Genomic DNA, 22792 nt, shown 5'->3' with positions numbered 1-22792 from the left:
GACCGAGTAGGATTTCTTGTTTTGTAAAACAAAATGAAAACACTTTGAAGATAGGACAGTCTGCACTGTGTATGCGCTTTCAGGACTGTTTCTTTTGAGATTGGTTACAAGATGTCCCATGAAATATTTTTTTCAAGATGCCGGATTTTATACTTTGGAGGTCATCGTTTAGTATTGGACATAAGATACTATTCATTCCTATGGAAACGAGCATTATGATGTCACTTCATTTATTCAGTATGCTTCAGAGGAGCTCACAGTGAATTATGAGCCATACTTCTGGAGTTGAAGCTGTAGAATATTGTAAGCATGCTGCTGTCTGACATGCTCATGTTTCCTATTTTAGACCTGACTGATCTTCAGATAACATATGGTGGTACAAGTAATTGGAAAATTGGCAGACCTGTCAAGAAAATATGCTAGATGGGACAAAAATACGATGCTACAGCACATAAAGTGTCTCTGAAGTTAAATTTATTGTCTTTTATCAAATGGTGAAGTAAACATATCTGGTCTCAAAAAATGAAACACTTTTTCAATGGCAGATGCTATTCAAAAGTAATTTCTGGGGCAGTGATAAAAGTTCTTGCATTTTAAAAGCAATTTTGTGGAAACTTCTGGTCAAGAACCAAGGAAGAAGTATGAAATAGTATCCACTACAAAAGTTTAGGTATAATCAAATTTCACCTTTATGTTTTAGAGCCATCTTTCTTTGTATAATGAGTCTCAAAGAAGTTAATATAATTGAAGCTGCAGGTAAATAATTTAGTGTAACTCTTGATTAAAATAAAATTTCTAATAATTAAAATTGTTTGCTTATTGTACTTCAGGGTGTATCAGTTATGTAAAAGAATCTCAAATAATGGTATGGGCAGGTTTGTTTGTTTTCTGTTTTTTGAGTATATGAACAACTCTGCAGAATGTGTGTCTCTTCAGCAACTCCAGTAATGCTTTTTTATTTTGTTTTATAGGAAGATGAAAATGAAGCTAAGGAAGAAAATCCATCTCAAGACCTGAACCTGGAACAGAAAAATTCAAAAAAATAAAAATTACTGCCATGTTTGAAACATGTGAAAGTTGTGGAACAGTGTTTGAAGTTTCTCATTGTAAAATTTACAGAACATTCTCAATAAAGTCATTGAAAATCCAAATTCATGCTGCACTGGGGAATTGTGTAAGTGGCTCTTGGTGACATTTATGATTATATTAAAAAGCTAAACTTCCAAGTCTGCTACAGTATACCTATAAAATCAGAAAGTTTTTAGAAATATATGCATAATGGCAATGCAATCTTCATTAGTGAAAACACTTGCTGCTCAAATTTATCAAACTTTTTCAATCTACCAAGCAATGCATGTCCTGAAAAGGCAGTAATATTTCAAAATCATGAGGTATCCCTGAGCATAGATATATAGTTCTTCAAGAGTTGTCCCTGTGGGTGCTCCACTCCAGGCTTTGGTGCATCCCTGCACCTTCAGATTTCTACAGCACTGTTCCTCTAGGTCGCGCATACACATGTGCGAGCCTATCTTTCACGCCTCCCCGCTCCTCCATTTAAAGAGCCTCATGCAGGATCTGGATTCTCCAGTTCCCTTTTTAACCATCCCTGGCTGGAGATGGAGTGCATCAGTCGTGCTGTATGTTCTCCGCTCACAGTTTCATAGTTAGAACAGTTTTCTTAGTAGCTAGTTAATTACTGTTTTTAGAAGAAGAAAAGGAAGGGAAAAAAAAAGTGCTTCAGCCATTTCAACCGTTTTAGCAGCTGCTGCAGAAATGCCTAGCTGCCCCGGCTTTAAACGATGTGCCTCTTGCAAGGAGGCTATGCCTATCTCTGATGGACACAGCCAGTGTGTCCACTCTTTGGGGGAGAGGCATATCCCTCAGAAATGTGCCCACAAAATCCAGGACATGCAGAGACAGGGCGAAAGGCTGAAACTCCTGCTAGTGGAGAAGTCTCTCCAACCAGCCTCTCACCCAGGACAGGAAGCATGCTCAGCAGAGGGGTGCCTAACGATGTCCCTCACAAGGTCCCCAAAGCCCCTGAAAGCAGCAAAAAATGTGATAGGCACCTTCAGTACAGAGAGTACATAAGAGAAAAAAATGCTCTTCAAGGAGATCTCTGCCACCCCCGCAGACAGCTCTGAGCGATCTCTGTCAGTTCTCCGGGCACCTCAAGTAACATCTGTGCTGAAGTTAATTCAGCCACCCTCTGTCACTCTCATGGCACCAACAGCCAATCTGCTCTCAGTGCAGCAGCTCCACACCAAGGCAAGCATCCGTCACTCCCCCCCCCTCGAAAAGCACACTGCAGCTCTGTCAGCACAGATTACAGTTCTGCAGCTGGCCACACCACAGGCTTATGCTCAGCACAGACTTGCAAGTCCCAGTGCCAGCCTCCCCCCACCCTGCTTGTGGCACTCCTTTTGCCTATCTCAGAGGCACCACACCAGGGCTACTCACAAGACGTTTCCCATTTTCCCACAGATGAGGATGCAGGCTTTTCTCCTTACCACTTGCCTCCCTCAAGAGCTCCTAGGATTGACAAACAGCCTCAGTACCAGCCCTATTACAACTATTGGCCACAGTGATATGGGCACCTCTGGAGGCCACCAACTGCACCACTCTGGGGTCTGTAGCTGTATTGTAGCAAATGGGGCCCTGCCACATCTTACAGAAAGTGACAGGACTCCCTTCACAGGAGTATTATCGAATCTACATCATTACCCCCACAGGCAGAATGGAACTTACCTGTAGCTGATCAGCCAGAGGACATACTGGATGATATGTCTTGTCAACCTAATGAGGGCCCTGTGCCATCGGAGGAGGCTGCTCCATCTCCTCCTGTGCCACACACAGTGGATGATTATACCCATGTTCAGGACCTGTTTAAATGGATAGCAGAAGAACTCCACATTGATATGGAGGTGTCAGAAACCAATCACAAGTTGACTGATATGCTACAGCCACCCTCCTCAACTAAGATTCCTTTATGCAATAATTCTAGACCCAGCAAATTAAGCGTTGGAGACACTGGCCATAGCAGCATCCACAGGCAAGAAATCTGATTGCAAGTACTATGTGCCCCCTAAGGGCTCAGAATATCTCTTCACACATCCTACACCAGCAGATAGAGATAATACAAGACTACACACCTTTGGCTTCAAAGTTTATTCTTCAGCCACACTCCAACTTAAGTTCTTAAATTATGCTTGCCAAATAAGACCACAAATACAAATAAGACCACAAAAACTATACAAAGTGTATAGCCTTTATAAAGGATCTCCCAGAGGACAAAAGACAGCCATTTCAAGCCCTCATCACAGAGGGATAAACAATTACATGCACTCTATTCCAAGCAGCTCTTGAGACCATGAATGCAGCTGCGCAAACCACAGCCACTGCGATAATCATGGGGTGGACCTCCTGGTACAACTCCACCACATTCCTGAAACAGATCCAAAGCAAAATGGAAGATCTCCTTTTTGACACCAAAAAGTTTTTCACAGAGGCAACCAATGATGTGCCTCACTCCATGAAGGACTCTCGAGCCACTCTGAGATCTTTGGGCATGCAGACGTGCCACAACAAAATGTCAATTTAAATATCTACCATACTAGAGAAACAGATACTCATATTACTCTCAACAGCAACTGCACTCATATGATCAACAATGATGCAGAGTCTGCAGCATCGACTTCCATCAACCACAACACCTCAACTCTCATTCTTGACTAAGTGCATTTAAGTTTTTATTAAGGGTCCAGAAGATCTCTCCTTCTCTCTAGCACAATTGACCCACCATTTTTCCAACTGGCTTCACCCATTCTATCACGAATGGCTCATGATTACCACCAACAAATGGGCATTAGAAATCATCAGGTCTGGCTACACTATCTCCTTTGTTTCTATGTTTCCTACCAATTCCCCTTCCCTGTCCCTTTTCATGGACCCCTCTCATGAACAAATTTTATGTCAGATGGTAGACCATCTCCTCAACTTGGGGGCCATATAACCTGTTCCCCAGCAACACTCGGGGAAAGGTTTTTATTCCCTCTATTTTTCAATACCCAGAAAGAATGGAGACCAATTTTTCACCTAAAAGGCTTAAACTAATCTGTAAAGAAACAGATGTTCAAAATGATCACCCTCTCCACAATAATCCCAGTGCTAAAACGGGTACTGGTTTTCAGCCCTCAACCTGCAAGATGCTTACATTCAGGGGACCATACACCCAGTCCACTGACATTTTCTGAGATTGACAGTAGGAGCTGCCCACTAGCAGTACAAAATTCTGCCCTTTGGACTCTCCACAGTCCCAGATTATTTTCCAAACTCCGTGCAGTAGTGACCTCACACCTCAGAAAACAAGGAATAATCATTTTTCTGTACTTGGATGATTGTCTTCTGAAAGCACCAACCCAGGAGGAAACCACTCACAACACCATCACAACAATTAAATGCTTTCAATGCTTGGGCCTGCAAATAAACACACAAAAATCAATAATGCAACCTCCACAGCATCTGTAATTCATCGGGGCTCACCTTGATGCCATGACAGCTACTGCCTCCTTCCTACACCATCAATTCCAGGCCATCACCAACCTTGTAACCTCCTTACAAACTGCCCCACAAACCAGTCAATGACCACCTGCTCATTATTGCATCTATGTAGGAAAGTCTGATTCGTAGTGATGATCACTTCCACCAGACGTGGGAGAGCGGGGAGCATTTACAGCAAACCCCCCATACACTATATTTTTCAAGGACAAAGTTGCACTGAGAACTCACTCAAAGTTCCTTCCTAAGGTTTGCATGTCTTTCACATTAACCAACCCATACATAGAATCATAGAGCTGGAAGGGACCTCAAGAGGTCATCAAGTCTAGCCCCCTGCCCCAAACAGAATCAATCCCAACTAAGTCATCCCAGCCATGACTATGTCAAGCTGGGACTTAAAAACCTCCAGGGTTTTTTAACATCTCCCAGTATTCTTCCCAAAACCCCATACCAGTGCATTAGAATCCACCTTTCATATTCTCAATGTCAGACAAGCGTTGGCATCCTATTTGCAAAGAACTAAGCTGTTCTGGGCTTCACCAAAACTTTGTTTCAATAGCATAAGGTTCCAAGAGCAACCCTATATCTGCAGAAAGACACTCTAATTGGATTTCGGGATACGTCAGTCTCTGCTACCAACTACAAGGAGTGCAGCCACCACAGCCACTGTACACACATGTTACCTGAGTGGTGGCCACTTCAGTAGGATTGCTGCACAATGTGCCATTAACTGACACATGCAAGGCAGCAAATGGACATCCCAACATATTTTCACCCATCACGATGGCATCACCCTGACATTTCAGGCAGACACGTCCCTGGGTACAGCAGTACTATCAACAGTTATTCCGCCAACTCCGAAGTCCCTCCCATCCTAAGGGACACTGCTACTAAGTCACCTGGAGTGGAGCACCCATGGGGAAAATTCTCAAAGAAGAAATGAAGGTTACTCCTGGGTTTCCCCAGGGGTGCTCCACTACCCACCCTCTTGTTCTCTACTTCAGAGTTCAGCGGCTCCATGGTAGAAAGGGGACATGAAGGCTCTGGGTCCTGCATACAGCTCTTTAAATGGAGGAGGGGAGAGACATGAGAAGCAGGCTGACACATGTGCACGTGTGCGTGTGTGCAACCCAGAGGGCCACTGCTGCACAAGTGTCTGTTTGAAGGTGCATCCATGTGAACACTCATCTCCAAGACCATCAGTTACTGCACAGGTCAGTAACTTTCATATTTATTTGCATTTGACACGTAAGTGTTTGGATTAATGCATGACTAATTAAATTGGAATCTGAACTTTTTTTTTAACAAAGCACTTGTAGGGTGCGAGAAGACTTTGTAATGGTAAAGAGTGCAGTCCGACCCCTCTGTGAACCCTCAGGAGAATTCCAAACAGACCAGTCTGTGCAAGGTGAAAAGCTGCAAAACAAATAATCCTGCCAAGGCGAACAGCTGCAAAACAAAGTACGCTTGCCAAACCTTCAAGGCTATGCTGGCAGTAGGCCACAAGAGATAGTAAGAGTAATGCATAGGCAATTTTAAGCAATCTTATGTAAATGAGTTTAAGCTTTGTTAGTTAGTGTTAGGAGGCCCACTGCAGAGCCTCTCCCCAAGCGAAGCTCCGATGCGTCGGGTTTTCCCCCACTGGTGACTGCAGCGTTTCCGGGGCTCCCATCGCGGGTGTCACGCTTTCAATAAACCAAATATAACACTCGCCTTCTGGGTGCAGCCTTGTTTCTGGGGAACCCGAGCCTGGTTGGTTACAGCACTGATGTCAAACTTCAATATTAAAATAAGAATGGTTTTCAAGGCATCTCCTAAAAAAGTGTTCCTATGCAGAAAATTTTATCTGCTTGTATGTTGAGCCATTTGAAATGTTTTATACTGCATTCTTACTTTCTTCAGTGTAAACCATTTCCCTCCCTCTGGTGATCAGTGCCTGTGATAAGACTGAGGTTTCCTGTTACTTCCCATTTCATCTGCTCATCAAGTTCTAATTTCTCTGTCACAATCCTGCTAATGGAAAAGAATTAGATACACTTTTTATGTTATCACTGCTCCTTAACTCAGCAATAGGATTCCAAAATACTTCCTCTTCCAGGGTTTAGCAAGTTGTTCTAAGATTTTTGGTCCATGCTGGCCAATGAATGAATAATATGGGAAATGCAAATTTCCTGCAAAGCAGTCGGGAGCATTGCAAATGAACCACATGAATTCTACACCAAGATATGAGTAATACTTAAGAGAATGGTAGTTACTCAGAGGCTGTGTCTTCACTTGCATTCCTCTTCTGAAAGAGGCATGCAAATGAGGAAAATCGAAAATGCAAATGAGGTGCAGATTTACATCTCTGGTGCCTCATTTGCATATTCATCTTTTGAAAGAGCTTTCAAAAGAAGAAAAGCAGTGTAGACATAGCTCTTTTGAAAGTGAACACCACCTGCAAAAGAACCCTTCTTCCCTTTTTATTTCCCACCTCTCTGCAACTCATTTGCATTTTCAATTTCCCTCGTTTGCACACATCTTTCGAAAGAGGAATGCAAGTGTAGATGCAACTATACTGCTTTGGGGGAATCTGATCTTAGGTTCACTTTTTTTTTTTAAATTACCCTGCTCTGTCACTAGTATGCTCCATGTTTCTTAATATACCATAATCTTGATGTTAATTCACCTTTCCCCACATGTATGAAAATTTTATTCATTTCAGGAATATTGTCAAATGTTCTTAGCTGAAGAGAGGAAAAATGCTTGAATATCCAGTAATATCTAGTAATATTGCAGTTTCTCTTCTAATCTGGAGATTCAAATTTATGTACTCTTGGACACGTTTCAACCATAAAATGTAACTGTAATAAACCTAATTTTTAAATAAAAAAAATTCAGATAAATTATTAAATTGAGCTCATGTTTCCCAGTCCCCAGCTCTGTTTTCTGAATTGAAATGAGCTGGGAGAATGGCATTATCTCATCTATCTATCCAATCTTTTTTACTGTGCCTATCACCATCCTATTGACTTGCTGATACCTGCATAACCTGGCATCCTGTGAGAAGCAGCAGATGAGGATTGAACAAAGCCAGATCTGAGAGATATTCAGAGACATAAATGAGCTAGATGACTTAAGTGGCACATAGTCAAGAGCAGCAGGGTGTTCTGCAGTTGAAACTGGAAGGGGAGAGTTAGTTAAATGTCAATGGGACAGACCTTTAAGAAAGAGAGATTTATTTTCCAATGCAGCTTTGTACCAGTGGCTGAAATCCTTCAGCCACAGTACATTTCTGCAGCCACTCTTCCATGATTCTGGATGTCTGGTTTACTTCCTTCCACTTTGATGCTCATGCAGGCAAATCAACGTTTTGGAGGTGCATGCTCTGGTCACCCCTCCACTGCTGTTACTTGGACCACATTCTCTGCTTTTGGTGGTCTGATTGTTTCAGACTTCATTTTGTTTCTGTGTTTTACCCAGTTTTTCAAGCAGCGATGGTCAGTTTTCTTTTCTGTTTCCTCTTGCCTAGGTTGGATAACGTTCTTGTGGCCTAACCCACTATGAGCTTCTGCTGCAACATCTCCCAGCCAGGTCCTCTGCCCCTAAAGAGGCATAGCAGAACAGCCAACAAAGCATTGGGTCAAGTGAAGCAGTTTTCTATTTTTGAAGCAGATTCCCCAGGCATGGCAGATGGCCTAGCTCCATTAGAACCCAGGGCCGTGAGTTGTAAAGGCACGTGGGGCTCCCTCTCCACCAAAACAGTGGGGGAAAAAACGGGCCAAGAACCCTGCTGCAGAGTGGGGAGAGAATCCAAAGGTGAGGCAGACTTCAGACAATCAACTTAGAGTGCGAGTCACAATAATTCCCCTCAGTGCAAGTCTTGAAATGGGTTTTGAAGGAAAAATTGGGGTTCTCAGTCGGCTCCTCCCCTCCCAATTTGAACAGTAAAGTCCTGACAATGAGTCATCCCCTACAGGGGCAATGGGACCCCACAGGGAGGATTCAGAGATATCTCTCAAGAAGACACATCAGGTCCAAATTCAGACAAGCTGCAAAAATTCCTACCAAAGCTGAAGCAGAGCTCCTGTGCTCCCAAAAGCATGGAAAAAGAGCTAGACATTAGAGAAGAATCAAAAATCAGAAGATATGAATCTTCCTCCTCTTCCCCTGCCTCTGCTCCACTGAGAAAAGTGAGATGTCAGACTTAGACTCCAAACAAAACTTGAAAAAAAGAAAAGGAGAGTTGTTTTTTTTAAACCCCAAAGAATTTCCAACTGTGTGCAGAAAGGATGTCTCCATAATTCAAATCCAACCTGAACAGGCTTCAGAGAGTAAGCCTCATAGTACATTTGTCTCACCAAAGTCATCTTCTGAGGCTATGAATACCCATTTCCCCCTTCGTTTGCAAAAGCACTTAGGGATGAATGGTGCAAGCCTAGTAAAAATACATTAACTAAAGTGACATCAACCACTATACTATTCAGGAACCAAAGGGCAGTACTTGAGGTATCAATGGGTGATGCCTCTGTAGCATCCCTTGTGAAGGATATGATTATTTCCTCAGAGCAGGAGTTCTACCCTAAGGATCCCCTGAATAGAAAAAGGACTGTGATGCCACACTCAGGGCGCCCATAATACCTACCTACTTTGCAAGAGCATCTGTCTTCTGCCTGGAAGATCTCAGATCCCTTTCTGAGAGACAACTGGGTTACATTTTAAAGATTTTCTGCCTAGCAACAGCATTTGTAGCGGACGCTTCAATAGAGGCCATGATATTCTCAGCCCAACCTTAGCTTCCAGCTCAGTGGCCAAGTGTCACCTATTGCTCTAACACTGAAAGATGGATACTCACTCTAAATAGGGCCTGTGCTTGGCCAAGCTTACAGGTTCCTTCCTTTTCGGAGAAAAGCTGGATAAGAGTAGCCTATAATGCTGCAAAATATGAAAAGTCTTTCCCCTCATCACTAAGTGCCCTTACAGGAGAATATAGATCACCCTCAGAACATTTTATGCTGCCTTCTTCACAGAAGCACCAGTGAAGGGACAACAGGTTCTCCAAAGGACAACAATGGAATCCAGGTTCAGGGGAAAGGTCCAGAGGGATATCAAAGCCCCATCCCCAATCTAATTCATACAAAGACCTCATATGCCTCCAGCTAGATCTGAAGCTAGTGGACAGAATTTACAACTTCCTAAAGGAGTGCTTTGCATTTACGATGGACAGGTGGGCCAGGTTCACTCCCTTGGCTGCAGGGTCCAACCTACGCATTCTGCATCTAGTCTCCTTTTTCCTGTGACCCTGTAAAGTGCAGTTTGATCCAGAATGAACTCTCATCTTCTGGTTATGCATGTAATAGAGTGCATTCCCAAAGAAGACAACTTCTCTTAGTTCTACTGCACCATCTTCATTGTGCAGAAGCACATGTGGAGGGAGTGGGTGGTATCACTCTTAGACTCAGAAGGTTCAACAAAAGGATGTCAACTCCGGACCAAGGAGTACTTCTTGACTTCAGTAGAGCTGTTGGCTTTTATAACTCCCAATCAGATCATGCTACCCACAAACAGGCAAGGTTTGCTTTTGGCAGAAACATTATCTGTACCCCACACTTCCATTTAACTTTTTCTGAATGTTACCTGATCAGAGCTCCATCACAATGAGCAGCTCATAGAGTCATGAGTGGGACACTGAATTTCTCGCAGGCTTATGGTTTCATCATGAAAATCAAGAAAAGTTCATTGATTCTGCCTAAAAGAATAATTTACTGAAGGGTGGGAGGGATTGAAATAGATATGTGGATATCAAAGATCTTCCCATCATTTGAAAAATTCAAATAATCTAGGATCTTATCATCTTGCTCAAGAGCCAGAGGAGGTTTATCTTGTATGTAGATCATTCCCTAAACAGCAGAATCGCATTAGTGGCATTCAAGCCTTCATACTAAACGTCCTGTAGCACTTCCGTGAATACCTGAAAGATCCAAGTACAGGTTCCAACACAGGCAATCCACTTATGAACATGGTCACCCCACAAAGGCATGCCCATCTGCCTTCCATAATTCTCACAACTGATACCAAAATTCACCTCACTGGCTTGTCCCAAAATGTTATATCCAGTGCTCTGCATAGTATTTGATCAATCACAGAGGATGAGAGAATGAGAACAATTGTGTGTATAGGGCAGGGGCAGGTCAACCCCAAAATGTTAAGGCCAGGTCTGGCAGCTTGACTGTTGAAGGCGAAGGGGCCTGAATTTCCTTGGAAAGAATCTGAGTAGCTTCATGCTGAAAAGCAGCCCAGCTGACTTCTGAGAAAAGGCGAGCAGAGACACTGAGGCCCCCTTAGGGAGCATGGAGAGGACTTTAATACAGTTGTAGTGGGCAATGAAAAGTAGAAGGAGGCTTGCTTGCTGGAATGGGTTTTGAGCCCCCTTAAGACATCTATGATGAGTTTATCTGTCTTCAATGCAATTGAGTGATATAAGGGAGCAAGAGGAAGGCTGAGCAAGGCAGGGGTTAAATGAGCCTCTTTGTCCAATTAGCCCCACTCTGGTTCACCTGCAGCCAGTGTCAGGCTTGGAGGCAGAATTAAAGAGGAGAAGCAGCCCAGCTCTGGGCTGACCAGCCAAGAGGCAGCAGCTGGCTCTGGCTCATGCAGCACCTGAGTCAGAGCTCCCACCAGGTCGGCCGCTGAAGGAAGGAACCTCCAAATCCTTCCCCAGTCAGAGAGCTTGGGAGAACCCCCGAAGTCCAACCCGTGCAGAGGGGAAGCTAGAGTCTCAGGCTTTAGGGGTGGGCTGCAAGACCTACACCCCAGGACTCTAGGCTCCACAAGGGGCCTAGCCATTAGGCCACCCTGCCATCGGGGGAACCACTTACAAGTGAATATTGTTCCTATCCTGCAAAATAACCTGTTTCCACATAGTTTGAGGGAAATTGATGAGACCATTTTTGAGGCGGGTAGAGTCTGTTCTAGCTAGCCTATACTTGTTTTTAGCATAATAAAGCTTTTATTTTATGTGAACTCCCATTTTTTGCTTGAAAATCTTACTTGGGTCTCAGGTATCTGGGTCAGATGTGGAGGATGCATGGATTTTCATGAGCTATTGAAGCCTTCTTTTGGCATGTGAAATGCAGGTGAGCTGAAGGAGTGTGTTTCTATATCTTTTAAATTACATTTTCTAAAATTTACTTAATTACAATTAGATAAACAAGACTTTCAGTAACTGCTTGAACCAAAAGCATACTCAATACATATAAAAATTAAGTCCACTGCAAAATATGAATAATTAAGGTTTATACTACTTTTACTGTGGCCCCTTTTCGTCTTAAGAGACCATGGTTAGCAGCAGTGGTGAGGATCTATGGACAGTGTTTGAGTCTGCAGCTTCTCTCATGGCTTATCCATCCAATATTGGATTTGCATGGTCGATTGCAATAACCGCATGTCAGTCTATTTCCGAATTCTTGAGCTTTACAGTTTTTCCTTATAAGATGAAGTTCTTTCACATGGCCTGCACATATAGTATCGAAGGATGATGTACGCTGTTGTAGCAATTGTTGCTAGGTATTTCGATCTGATGATGTTGATTCCCAGGATTTTGGATCAATGCTGAATTCTTTCATGGCATTTTTGCATGTATCCTTGAATTTTAGCTTTGGTCCTCCCCTTTCTCTCAACCCACATGACAGTTCACCAAAGAGGATTTCTTTGGGAAGATTTCGTCACCCATTCTTCTCACATCACCAAGCCATCATTGTCGTCTTCTGTTGAGGATCACTGTGAGGCTGGGTATGCCAGCTCTTGACAGGACATCTGCATTTGAAACTTTATCTTGCCAGTTGATATTCATAATTCTGCAGAGGCAGTGAAGATGGAAGCTGTTCAATTTTTTCTCCTGGTTTGAGTAGGTGCTCCATGCCTCAGAACCATAAAGAAGGTTTATATTAAGGTGTATAACTATATAAATATCAAACAAAAGAGTTAAAGTACTCAGTTTCAAAAATAGTAAGACATCAGAAATTAGACTGCAAAGAAAATAACCAGATGGGGTATAAGAGAAAATATAAAAAATATGAGCAGGAGTATAGGTCAAAATTCAATTCTAGTTTGCACCCAGTGACAACCTCTTCCACAAAAATGGGGGAAAAATCCTTTATTACACACAAATAGATGAAGACATCTATTGTAATGTAACTTTCATTCTGGTGGCAATGATTTCAGCTCTTAGACTGATTAAGCTTCGCAGTCTGGCTTGGTGGATGCTGTAAGAGTCGTTAAAATAAAATATGATTACACATCCAAACTTGTTGCCTGAGATGAGGTTTGAATTTCATCTTCCTTATGCATTTTGCCTATATGTTTTGCTAGGTCTTTGTGCCCATCTAAATGAGGCCCTTTTCATGAGCTGAATACAGCTTGGACAAAACACATTCAGTCAAACAAACTCCAAAAGAGTCATGCCTAAATGAGTGTCAGATTGCATTTCTCAGTGTTGCTTCTTATCAGGCCTAAGCCTTCAGCTGCTTGTTCAAATTACAGTGGCTTGGACTAAATGTTGCAGCATTCAGCCTATGTTTGGCCTATTTCTGTGTGTTATTCTATACATATTGGAAATACATCCACAAAGAAGGACTTTTGATTAGGCTGAAGGGCAAGCTCTGGAGGAGGTAGGTGCAGAAGAGAACTAAACTGCTTTTGTGTATCTGTGTCTTATACATATTTGTATATCTCCAGATTATCTACCCATCTAGCCTGCCTTAACATATCCTGCTTATTTCTATTCACTCTCTTTTGGATGCTGTAATTGCATTTCAGAATAAATATTGTATGTTGCTCTGAAATTCTGGATACAGGTCAGTAATTTTCCACACCCGCCCACACAGGTGGTTTTATTCTGTTTTGAAATGGCCAATAATACTGTTCCCTAGCTATTTTTGGAGAAGCTTTTAGGTTAGGTATGCTTTTTCTTGTTTGAGGGGAAACTGTCACGTTCTTCATATTAAAGCAGTCTTGTTGCATTCTGTGCTACTTTTACTGGATTTTTGTTATTTATGCCTCCATGTTAGCAACTTTGATATTTTTTAGCAATTTCAAAGGTGTCTGTAAAATCCTTTCAGACACCAAAAACTGGGAGCTCCATTATATGTGATTTCTCTAAGGCTGTGTCTACATAGCAACGTTATTTCAGAAGAAGCTGTTCCAGAAGGGATTTTCCAGAATACCTTATTCTGAAATAGCATGTCTATACACAGAATACTTATTGAAATAGCACTCAAAGGAGGGTGTCCACACTGATTGGCCGGCAGGGCACCCTGAGTGGGACTGGAGTCTGCCTATTTCGAAATAGTCCCTATTCCCTGTCTATACACCTCCTACTCAAAAATATTTTGTTTGGAATAGGCACTATTCCTCATAGAAGAAGTTTACAGAACTTGATAGTAGTTTTACTGTGTACATGCTCACAAAGTGCTGTGTAGATTCATGTTGACTATGGAGAAAAGTCTCTGGGGGTAGCCATGTTAGTCTGCAGATTCACACACACATGCGCGCGCGCACACACACACAGAATAAAGCAGTCCTGTAGCACCGTAAAGACTAACAACTTAATAACAAATAAATCTAATAAATAAAAATATTAGTCTTTAGAGTGCTACAGGAGTGCTTGGTTTGGTTGAGTTTTTTTGTTTTGTTTTGTTTTTGCTTTTTTTGTGAGAAAAGTACTTTTTTTTACCCTATTACTCTAATTTACATTTTGAAAAAGAGGTTATTGAGAATAGATTCCACCCTCTAGAGCCATCTGTCCAGAAAGAGTTGAGGAATTTGGTTATGTCTATTTTACCATTTTTCTGAGGAAAGAGATTGCTATAGACAAAGAATGTTACTAGCCCTTTATACTTCCTGACCACTCAGGTATGTACAGCTCACTTGTAGGATGTTCAAGAGCTGGAAATTTGAAATATGGGAGTTCTGTTGGTCACATACAGTGTGCAGCTTCCCACTCTCTGTGTTGTTTCAGTCCTAGACATTTGCACCAAAAATTCACACCCAGGACTGTCTTATTAAGATATAATAATAACCAGCTCTTCCATAGTGATTTTCATCCCTGGCTCTTAAATCACTTTAAAAAGGAGGTAAGCATCACTGTTCCCATTTTACAGATGAGGAAATTGAGGCATATGTTCAATATCATGCAGTCTGCCAGTGGCAGAACTGAGAATACTCCCTTCCTGTAAAATATTTAAATCATCTTATAGAATTTTGTAGAAAATTGTATTTTTATAGAACTTTATGGGCTTGTCTACGCTACCACCTTCCTTCAAAGTAAGGATGGTAATTAGGGTGTTGGGAGTTTACTAATGAAGTGCTGCGGTGCGTGTGCAGTACTTCATTAAGCAAATTCCCCCCTTCGGCAACTTCGAAGTTTTAAACTTCAAAGTACCAGCACGCATCTAACCGCGGCTCAGCCGCCGGTACTTTGAAGAGCTGGAGCTACTTCGAAGTCCCTTTACTCCTCAAAATTTTGGGGCCAAGTAAAGGGACTTCGAAGTTGCCCCGGCACTTCAAGGTACCGGCAGGTGAGCCGCGGCTAGATGCATGCTAGTACTTTGAAGTTTAAAACTTCAAAGTTGCCGTGGGAGTTGGAGGGGAGGAATTTGCTTAATGAAGCACTGCGTATGCAGCACAGCACTTCATTAGTAAACTCCCAACTCCCTAATTACCATCCTTCCTTCGAAAGAAGGTGGTAATGTAGGCAAGCCCTATAGGTGTCTTAAAAACTCAAAGGATCACATTCAAATTGTATGGGATGTCTCATACGGGTTGAAAAGTTTATACAATTAAAAACTATACAGTTATATTTATATTACTGTACATCTAAGTTATTAATTATATATTATAAGAGTTAAAATGTTTGTGTGTGGATAATACTGACATTCTAGTTTTAACGTAAAGTGTAAAATTCCATTTATGAGCTAACTAAACAGATTAAAACTACTATTAACAGTTCCTCTTACAGTATTGTTAGAATAGTAACAGAGAGGAAGCCATGCTAGTCTATACACAATATATATATTGTTAGAATAGTTGATATGATGTCTGTAGCGCCACAATCACTGAGATTTTCCATATGTCCAAAAGAGCTGTGCATTTATATCTGGAGCATTGTTGGTATACTAATCTCTGTTGTTGTTGGACAGGTTAGTTTTACCCTACTGATATTGTGTTGTAATCTCTGTTGTTGGCATGCTTTCGTCTGTAGGAGACAGTAGGAATTGCAGCCTATGATGTATATTTTTGCAGTGTCTCATGATTGAGATTTACATGATCTTTGGCAATTAATGCAAACGTGTGTATCATGGGAGCTGCTTGCTTCCTATGTCTCTTTTGTCTTCAAGCTATTGGAGACTGTTTCTCTCATGGACTTTCATACCTTACTGGGGTAAATGGCACCACTTTTTATGATCACTTGCCGAGATTTCCCATTGCTCAGAATCAGTTCCAAATTCCTTCATATCTTGCTCGCACATGTCCTTATAGCAAAGGTTGGGATGTCCTGTTGTTTTTGTTCCCTCCCTCTATAGCATGTCCTTGGGTATGCATCCATCTTCCGACTTCTTGCTGATTACAGTATACTGAATTGCTTGGCACCTTGCTTTTAATTTCTGGGAATGTGATATTAGTAAATGGCACACTTGAGGTTTTCCTTCTGAATAGTAACTGAGAACAGCACATTATCTCTGATAATGATGGCTTCAGGAGTTGGAAATATAGATTTACCATTTACACAATCTTGAAATATTTTTTTTTCTTTTCTGCTTGTTCTGAAGCATTTTTACACTTTAAAATGATCCACAAATAGTATCTCTGCCAAGGCAACAATGCTTTAAAATGATCCTCACATAAACTGTCTGCTGAGGCAACTTAATATTTATGCACACAGAGCCGTCGAGGAAAAAACACAGAGGCACAATATCAATTAATTGCTGCCTCTTGCTCCTGTGTTCTTGGTTACTGCAGTCCTATAAGATGCCTGCCAGTTGGCTGTTCATTCTGCATCAGGCTGAAACTAACTCTCCCTGATGTGAGGCTGAATAGGTTTCACTCTATGAAAAGTGAAGGTTGATTAGAAATTGACTCTATTTCACATGACCTAAAGAAAACAGTTTTTACATAGCAATGAATGAGCAAGTTCCATCACCTATCCAAGACTATAGTGTGCAATCATTGCAGGTAATAAATGTTTCCCCATGGTGAGTTCAGTGTGGATTCTACGACTATGTTATCTGGAAAAGGAAGTAAAATGCTAAAGGCAACAGCATGAAAATGCATGCAACTATGGCATAATTCTGATTTGTTTTAGGAGAACTATTAATTTCCTTGTTACAAAGCCAAGTAAGAGCAACCCTTTAAAACTATTGAACCATGAAAGCCATTTCCTTAAGGGTTTTAAATTTGGGAACAGACTCATAAAATTTATAGCTTTGATGAGATATTCTTTGCCTGCAGTCAAACTGAGAGTCAGATCATTGGTTTCCCAGCATGACACCTATGTATTCTTGTGTGCACTAGATATCATTAGATGCGTAATAACACAGCTATCATCACATTAATGTCTGAAAGGTTCACTTTTGATGCTTGGCTTAAATCTTTCATTTATACCTACAGCATACTAAATAGCTGCATGACATAGAGCACCTATATTGTATGGTGCTTCTGTAATTTAACAGAATACAATAGTTTTATGCCCGATCAATTTTTTTCCCAAATTGCATTGCTTTCAAAAAATGATTATAGTAAGTGCCAATAAATGAACTAGCAGAACATTGTGAACACTGCAGCAGGTGACAGTACAGTGGCAACAGTTTTTTCTGGTTTGTGCCCAAAGGACAATGGAGTACCTTGTATGCAAATTGATCTAATAATTGTGAATTTTTTTACTTACTGTTTAAAGTTTATGTGCTATGTCCAGAAATATTATGGTGACTGTTAGAAAAAATAAGTAGGCTTTCACGCTGTAAAAGCTTTCATGTAAATGAATTCATATTTCATGTTTCAAAAAACATCACTGATGATATTCCACTTCATGAAATAATTAAAGTAACCAACAATTAATTTTCATAACTATAAAATCTATATAGCTATATATGTACACATTAATGCATTCTCCATGGGAGAAGGAAAAAAGGTTAATTAACAGTACTTCTTTCTTGGTAATTGCAAGTTAGTTAACTTTCAGTTTCCATACTAATGCCAGCTGCTGCACTCTGAGCTGATTTGGCCTTGGAAGGAATTTCACTGTTCTTTCATTGTCGTAAACATAGATAAGCGCTAGGGGTGAAAGGAAATAAAAAAGGCCTTTTTAGAAATTCATTTTTGTCCAGAATGTTTGCTGCCCTGCTTTCAAACCAGCATAAACCTGATAATAAGAGGTAATTCTGACTACCTGTTTTTAACCCATTTTGGTCATTTTAAAGAAGTGTTCCTTTAATTTGCTAAGGAACCTCTTTAACTAAGCCCTAGTGAGTTATTTTAAGAATCCTCTGTTTGCTATCAGGCTGGACTTGCGATACACACTATTTCACGTAGGAGCCTTTGTTGATACAAAGCAGAGATTTTTCTTCCTAGTAGACTCATGGTACAGTCTGGTATCTTGAGCTTTTCCCTTTATTTCTCATTGTTCAACAGTCTGGATTCAACATGCAGTACTGGACTACACTAAAATTGTAAATTGACCCAAATTATGCTGTTTTAAATGGTGAAAAAATTATCAAATAGACATCTGGTTCAATATCATCTATTTCACGGCACAAGGAGTGAGAGCTCATTTCATTGTTACTTTATTATTCATTAGGGTTGTAGTATTACCTGGAAGCAATGTTCCCTCTACTCTTTTCCATCCGTGTGAAGATTTTTTACATCCATGTGTAGAATAATTTTGTTTATGTGCAGTGAGGCATGTATGAATGTGCACCACCAATAAAAATACACAACCTAGCTCCAGGCACACTGCTAATCGTCCGAGTAGCTTTGGAATCTCTCCTGAGCATCCACACAAGTACACAGCTTATAGGGAACACTCCTCAAGGGCCTTAATCTTGGACTTTGCTAGTTAACGGGAGAAATTTAACAAAAGGATGGGCCCTGTCCCAATCCAAAACTCATATGTGAACTCAGCAGGAATTGTTTCCAATGAGCTATGGACCAGATCCATAAGGAGTTTTCTGAAGACTTAAAAAAAAATATTATTTCCATGTCATACATGTTCATGTTATAGGTGAGCATATAATATACCCAGGTCTGATTCTGCAAATTGTTGGTGTCACTGGGAACTGAAGATGCTCAGCACCTTGCCTGATCACTCATAACATATTAAATATTTCTGTTTATAGCTGTGTTAGTAGTAAAGGAATATGCTAACTTCAGGAAGATTTAGGTCTCTTCAGGAACTAAGTCACTGAAGGGGGAAAAATACAAACCACTTTAATATAGAGAAATGGAACATAGCACATTTTAAGGCTACTGCTTTAGTTTCTTCCCTCATGTAAAAACTGGTTTATTCAATACTTATTAATTCAATTTGCTTATAGTTACACCACACCGAATGAATCAAAGACACCAAAAGGCAATTTATCTTAGGCTATGTCTACACTATGAGATAAACTTGACTTTTAATAAATTTGATTTTTTAACGTCATTCTTATGAATTCAAATTTAAATGTCCACAAAGCTTCTGGAAATTCGATCCACCATTCTCCATGTTGACTTTTTGCATCCCCATTGCCTTATCCAAGTTCCACTGAGTGAGCAATGCATTGTGGGTACTGATTCCTCAGTGCCTTAGCCCCAGTTGCTTGTGGGTGGTTGATCTCACTATCCCAGAATGCAAAGCACTGTCCCAGAATTCAAAGCACCCACTAACTATGTGAAAATGATGGGAAATTGTGCCATTTTCTCCAGCACAGTGCTAACAAGCATAGCTCCTCAAATGCTTCAACTCATTGCACACACTGTTACAGCAACTTCCTGGACTGTCAAGCAGTTTTTCTTTTGATTAATTAATTGAGTATGATGACTGTTTTGAAGAGGAACTCTTTCAACTGCTGTCCAAGAACTCACAAATGCTGGCTGCCCTGAATGCATTGCTGAGAGCAGAGCACCGGTTTTGGACTCATGAGACCAGCACAGAGTGGTGGGACCACATCATTTTGGAGTCCTGGGACAACCAGCAATGGGTGCAGAAATTTAGCACATGCAAGTCCACTTTTTTGGAATTTTGTGATGTGTTTGCCCCTGCCCTGAAGTGCAGCAACACAAGAATGAGGCCAGCTTTAATGGTTAAGAAGCAACTAACAATCCCTCTGTGGAAGTTTGCAATGCCTAACAGTTATGGTCAGTGGAAAATCAATTCACGGCAGATCTACTGTGGAGGCCATGGTGATGCAGGTAGCTAATGTAATCTGTCAGCATCTCCTCAGGAAGACCGTGACCCTGAGAGATGTACAGGCCATAGTGGATGGCTTTGCTGGCCAGGGGTTTCCTAACTGTGGTGAGGCAATAGATGGCATGCACATCCCCATCATAACCCCAGACCACCTGGCCTCTACGTATATATAGTTTTGCAGGCATTGGTAGATCACAAAGATCATTTCACTGACATCAATGTGGGATGGTTAGGGAAGGTTCACGATGTGCATATCTTCAGAAATTCTGGGCTGTACAGAGAGCTCCTGGATAGGACTTTTTTCCCAGACAGGAAAAATCAAGATTGGCAATGTATATCCAATCCAAATTCCCGTGCTGCTTTAGGTTGCCAAAGAAGACATCACCTTCCTAAAACTAACAGATGTCAAGAAAGAAGAGCTGCTCATCCTGTGTGAGTACAAGCCTGGAAAATTTGCCAAAATGCTGTGTGGCTCCATGATACCAGATCAATATATGGTATGGTAGTGCTGGCCTGGCTCCCAGGCCTCCAGGCCCCATTTAGTCCACTCTCCTACAGCCAGGACACCGGTGCCCTTGAGATGGCGGCGGGAGGAGATGGTGGTCTGGGGAAGTCTGGGCCACACATACTCGTTCTGGGTTCTGATCCAGGGACCCTGTATGGCTGCTGGTGGTGGGGGAGGGCTCCCTTCATTATGAGCTCCGCAGCTCTTCCCTGGGCCACTTCCCCAGACAATTCCTTCCCCCGCCCCCCCGTGCCTCCTCCAGGTAGTGGCCGTGGCAATAGCAGCAGCAGCAGCAGCAGCCTGTCCCCCCTTCTGGCTTGGGTCCTCCTGTGTGTTCAGCCTGCTTGGTCTTACACCAAATCTCAGGGCCTCCTGGGCAGGGGCTTTAGACCCTTGTGGCTGAGCACTCCTCTCGTCTTCTTGGTGCCCCTAGAAAACTCCTGCTTTGCTTTGCTTTTGCATTGCTTCTCTGTTCTGTCCTCCTCTCGCTCTCTCTCTCTCCCTGCCTACTGGGCAAGGGTTCTTTTACAAGCAGGCTTAAGTGGGACCAGATGTCCCCAATTGACCCCAGGCAGCTTCCTCCCTAGTTGCTCACACTCTGCTTGTTTGCCTGCCCTGCTTTTCCCTCTTGTTCTCACCCCCTCCCAGTCTTACCTTGTCACACTGGTTGTCTGGCATGGCAAGGCGCGCCAACATGGAAGCTGCAAGAAGTCAGGCCCACAACCTCATGCAAAAAATACAAGAGTGCCTGGATGAGGCCTTTGAAGACATCTCCAAAAAGAAGAAGTGCTCCATCCCCAGAAATATTAACATGCTGTTCTGAGGGGCACAGATTCATAGAAAACCTGTACCCGTATTCATACCTATACCTATACTCACCCACAACCCGCTTCTAGCATTCAGAAAAAAATATTCACCAGAATAGCTAAGTCTTGTGGGCTCGGTGACTGGCTTAGAGGGAACTGTACTGGGGGAACCAGAGTAGAGAGGACCGGTTCCAGCTCCAGAGTGAAGAGCTCTGGGCTGTTGGGAAGAAATATCTCAAGCCCCTGCTGGTTGCATCTGTCCTCCTTTCCACTGGCCTCTTCCTCCTGGCCAGCCAGCTCTTTTCAGCTCACCCCAGTCTCCAGACCAGGACCTAAACAACTGTCATAATGAAAAGTGGGCAATGTGGTGGGGTTCCCCCCCCTACCCCCAAGAAGCATATGCAGCTGTTCGTAATAAAAGCAGGTCTTTGGAGATGACCCGGACCACCAGCTGGCTTCACAGACTCTGTGATGGGCCTGCTGGAGTTCTTTTACTTTCACCCAGCATTGTGTAGAGTCCTGGGAGTGACCTCTGAAAATCATCATATATGCTTGTGTTTCTCTTGGACACCTGAAGTCTACTCACCACTGATTCATCTCCCCAAACTGCAAGAAGATCATAGAATCACAGAATCCCAGGGCTGGCAGGGACCCTAGAAAGTAATCCAGTCCAGCCCCTACCCGAAGCTGGACCAACCCCAACTAAATGATCCCATCCAGGACTTAAAAACCTCTAGGGATGGAGATTCCACCACCTCTCCATGTAAAGCATTCCAGTGCTTCACCACCTTCCTGGTGAAATAGTTTTTTCTAATATCCAACCTACATCTCTCCTGCAGTAACTGCAGACCACTGATCCTTGTTCTGCCATCTGTCACTACTGAGAACAGTCTCTCTCTATCCTCTTTAGAGCCCCTCTTCAGAAACTTGAAGGCTGCTATCAAATCGCCCCCAGTCTTCTCTTTTGCAAACTAAATGAGCCCAAGTCCCTCAGCCTCTCCTCATAGCTCCAGCCCCTTAATCATTTTAGTTGCCCTCTGCTGGACCTGCTCCAATGCGTCCATATCCTTTCTATACTGGGGGCAGGGGTGGGCAGAACTGGATGCAATACTCCAGATGAGGTCTCCCCAGTGCTGAGTAGAGGGAAATAATAACTTCTCTAGATCTGCTGGAAATGCTTCTCCTAATGCACCCCAATATGCCATTAGCCTTCTTGGCTGTAAGGGCACACTGTTGACTCATATCGGCTACCTCTACACGTGAAGCCTACATCGAAATAGCTTATTTCGATGTAGCAACATTGAAATAGGCTATTTCGATGAATAACGTCTACACGTCCTCCAGGGCTGGCAATGTCGATGTTCAACTTCGACGTTGCGTGGCACCACATCGAAATAGGCGCTGCGAGGGAACGTCTACACGCCAAAGTAGCACACATCGAAATAAGGGTGCCAGGCACAGCTGCAGACAGGGTCACAGGGCGGACTCAACAGCAAGCCACTC

General features: G+C 42.3%; 1 protein-coding gene across 4 annotated transcripts in view; it reads left to right on the top strand.

Annotated features, from left to right (window-relative positions):
* The window catches only part of PHF14 (PHD finger protein 14), a 286072-nt gene extending 284921 nt beyond the window's left edge, over positions 1 to 1151 (top strand). For 3 of the 4 annotated variants that reach the window (XM_074984682.1, XM_074984680.1, XM_074984679.1), the window contains one exon: positions 972 to 1151. In XM_074984682.1, coding sequence (XP_074840783.1) covers positions 972 to 1046 — 75 coding nt within the window. In that variant the 3' untranslated portion in view covers positions 1047 to 1151. Of the gene's footprint in view, positions 1 to 700; positions 757 to 971 lie in introns of all 4 variants that reach the window. The other variant, XM_074984681.1, reaches the window with a different exon arrangement.
* Positions 1152 to 22792: the final 21641 nt, after the last annotated feature.

Source organism: Carettochelys insculpta, chromosome 2, assembly GCF_033958435.1.
Source record: "Carettochelys insculpta isolate YL-2023 chromosome 2, ASM3395843v1, whole genome shotgun sequence".
NCBI lineage: Eukaryota > Metazoa > Chordata > Testudines > Carettochelyidae > Carettochelys > Carettochelys insculpta.
Note: the sequence above shows the minus strand (reverse complement) of the source record. Positions and strands in the feature narration are given on the sequence as shown.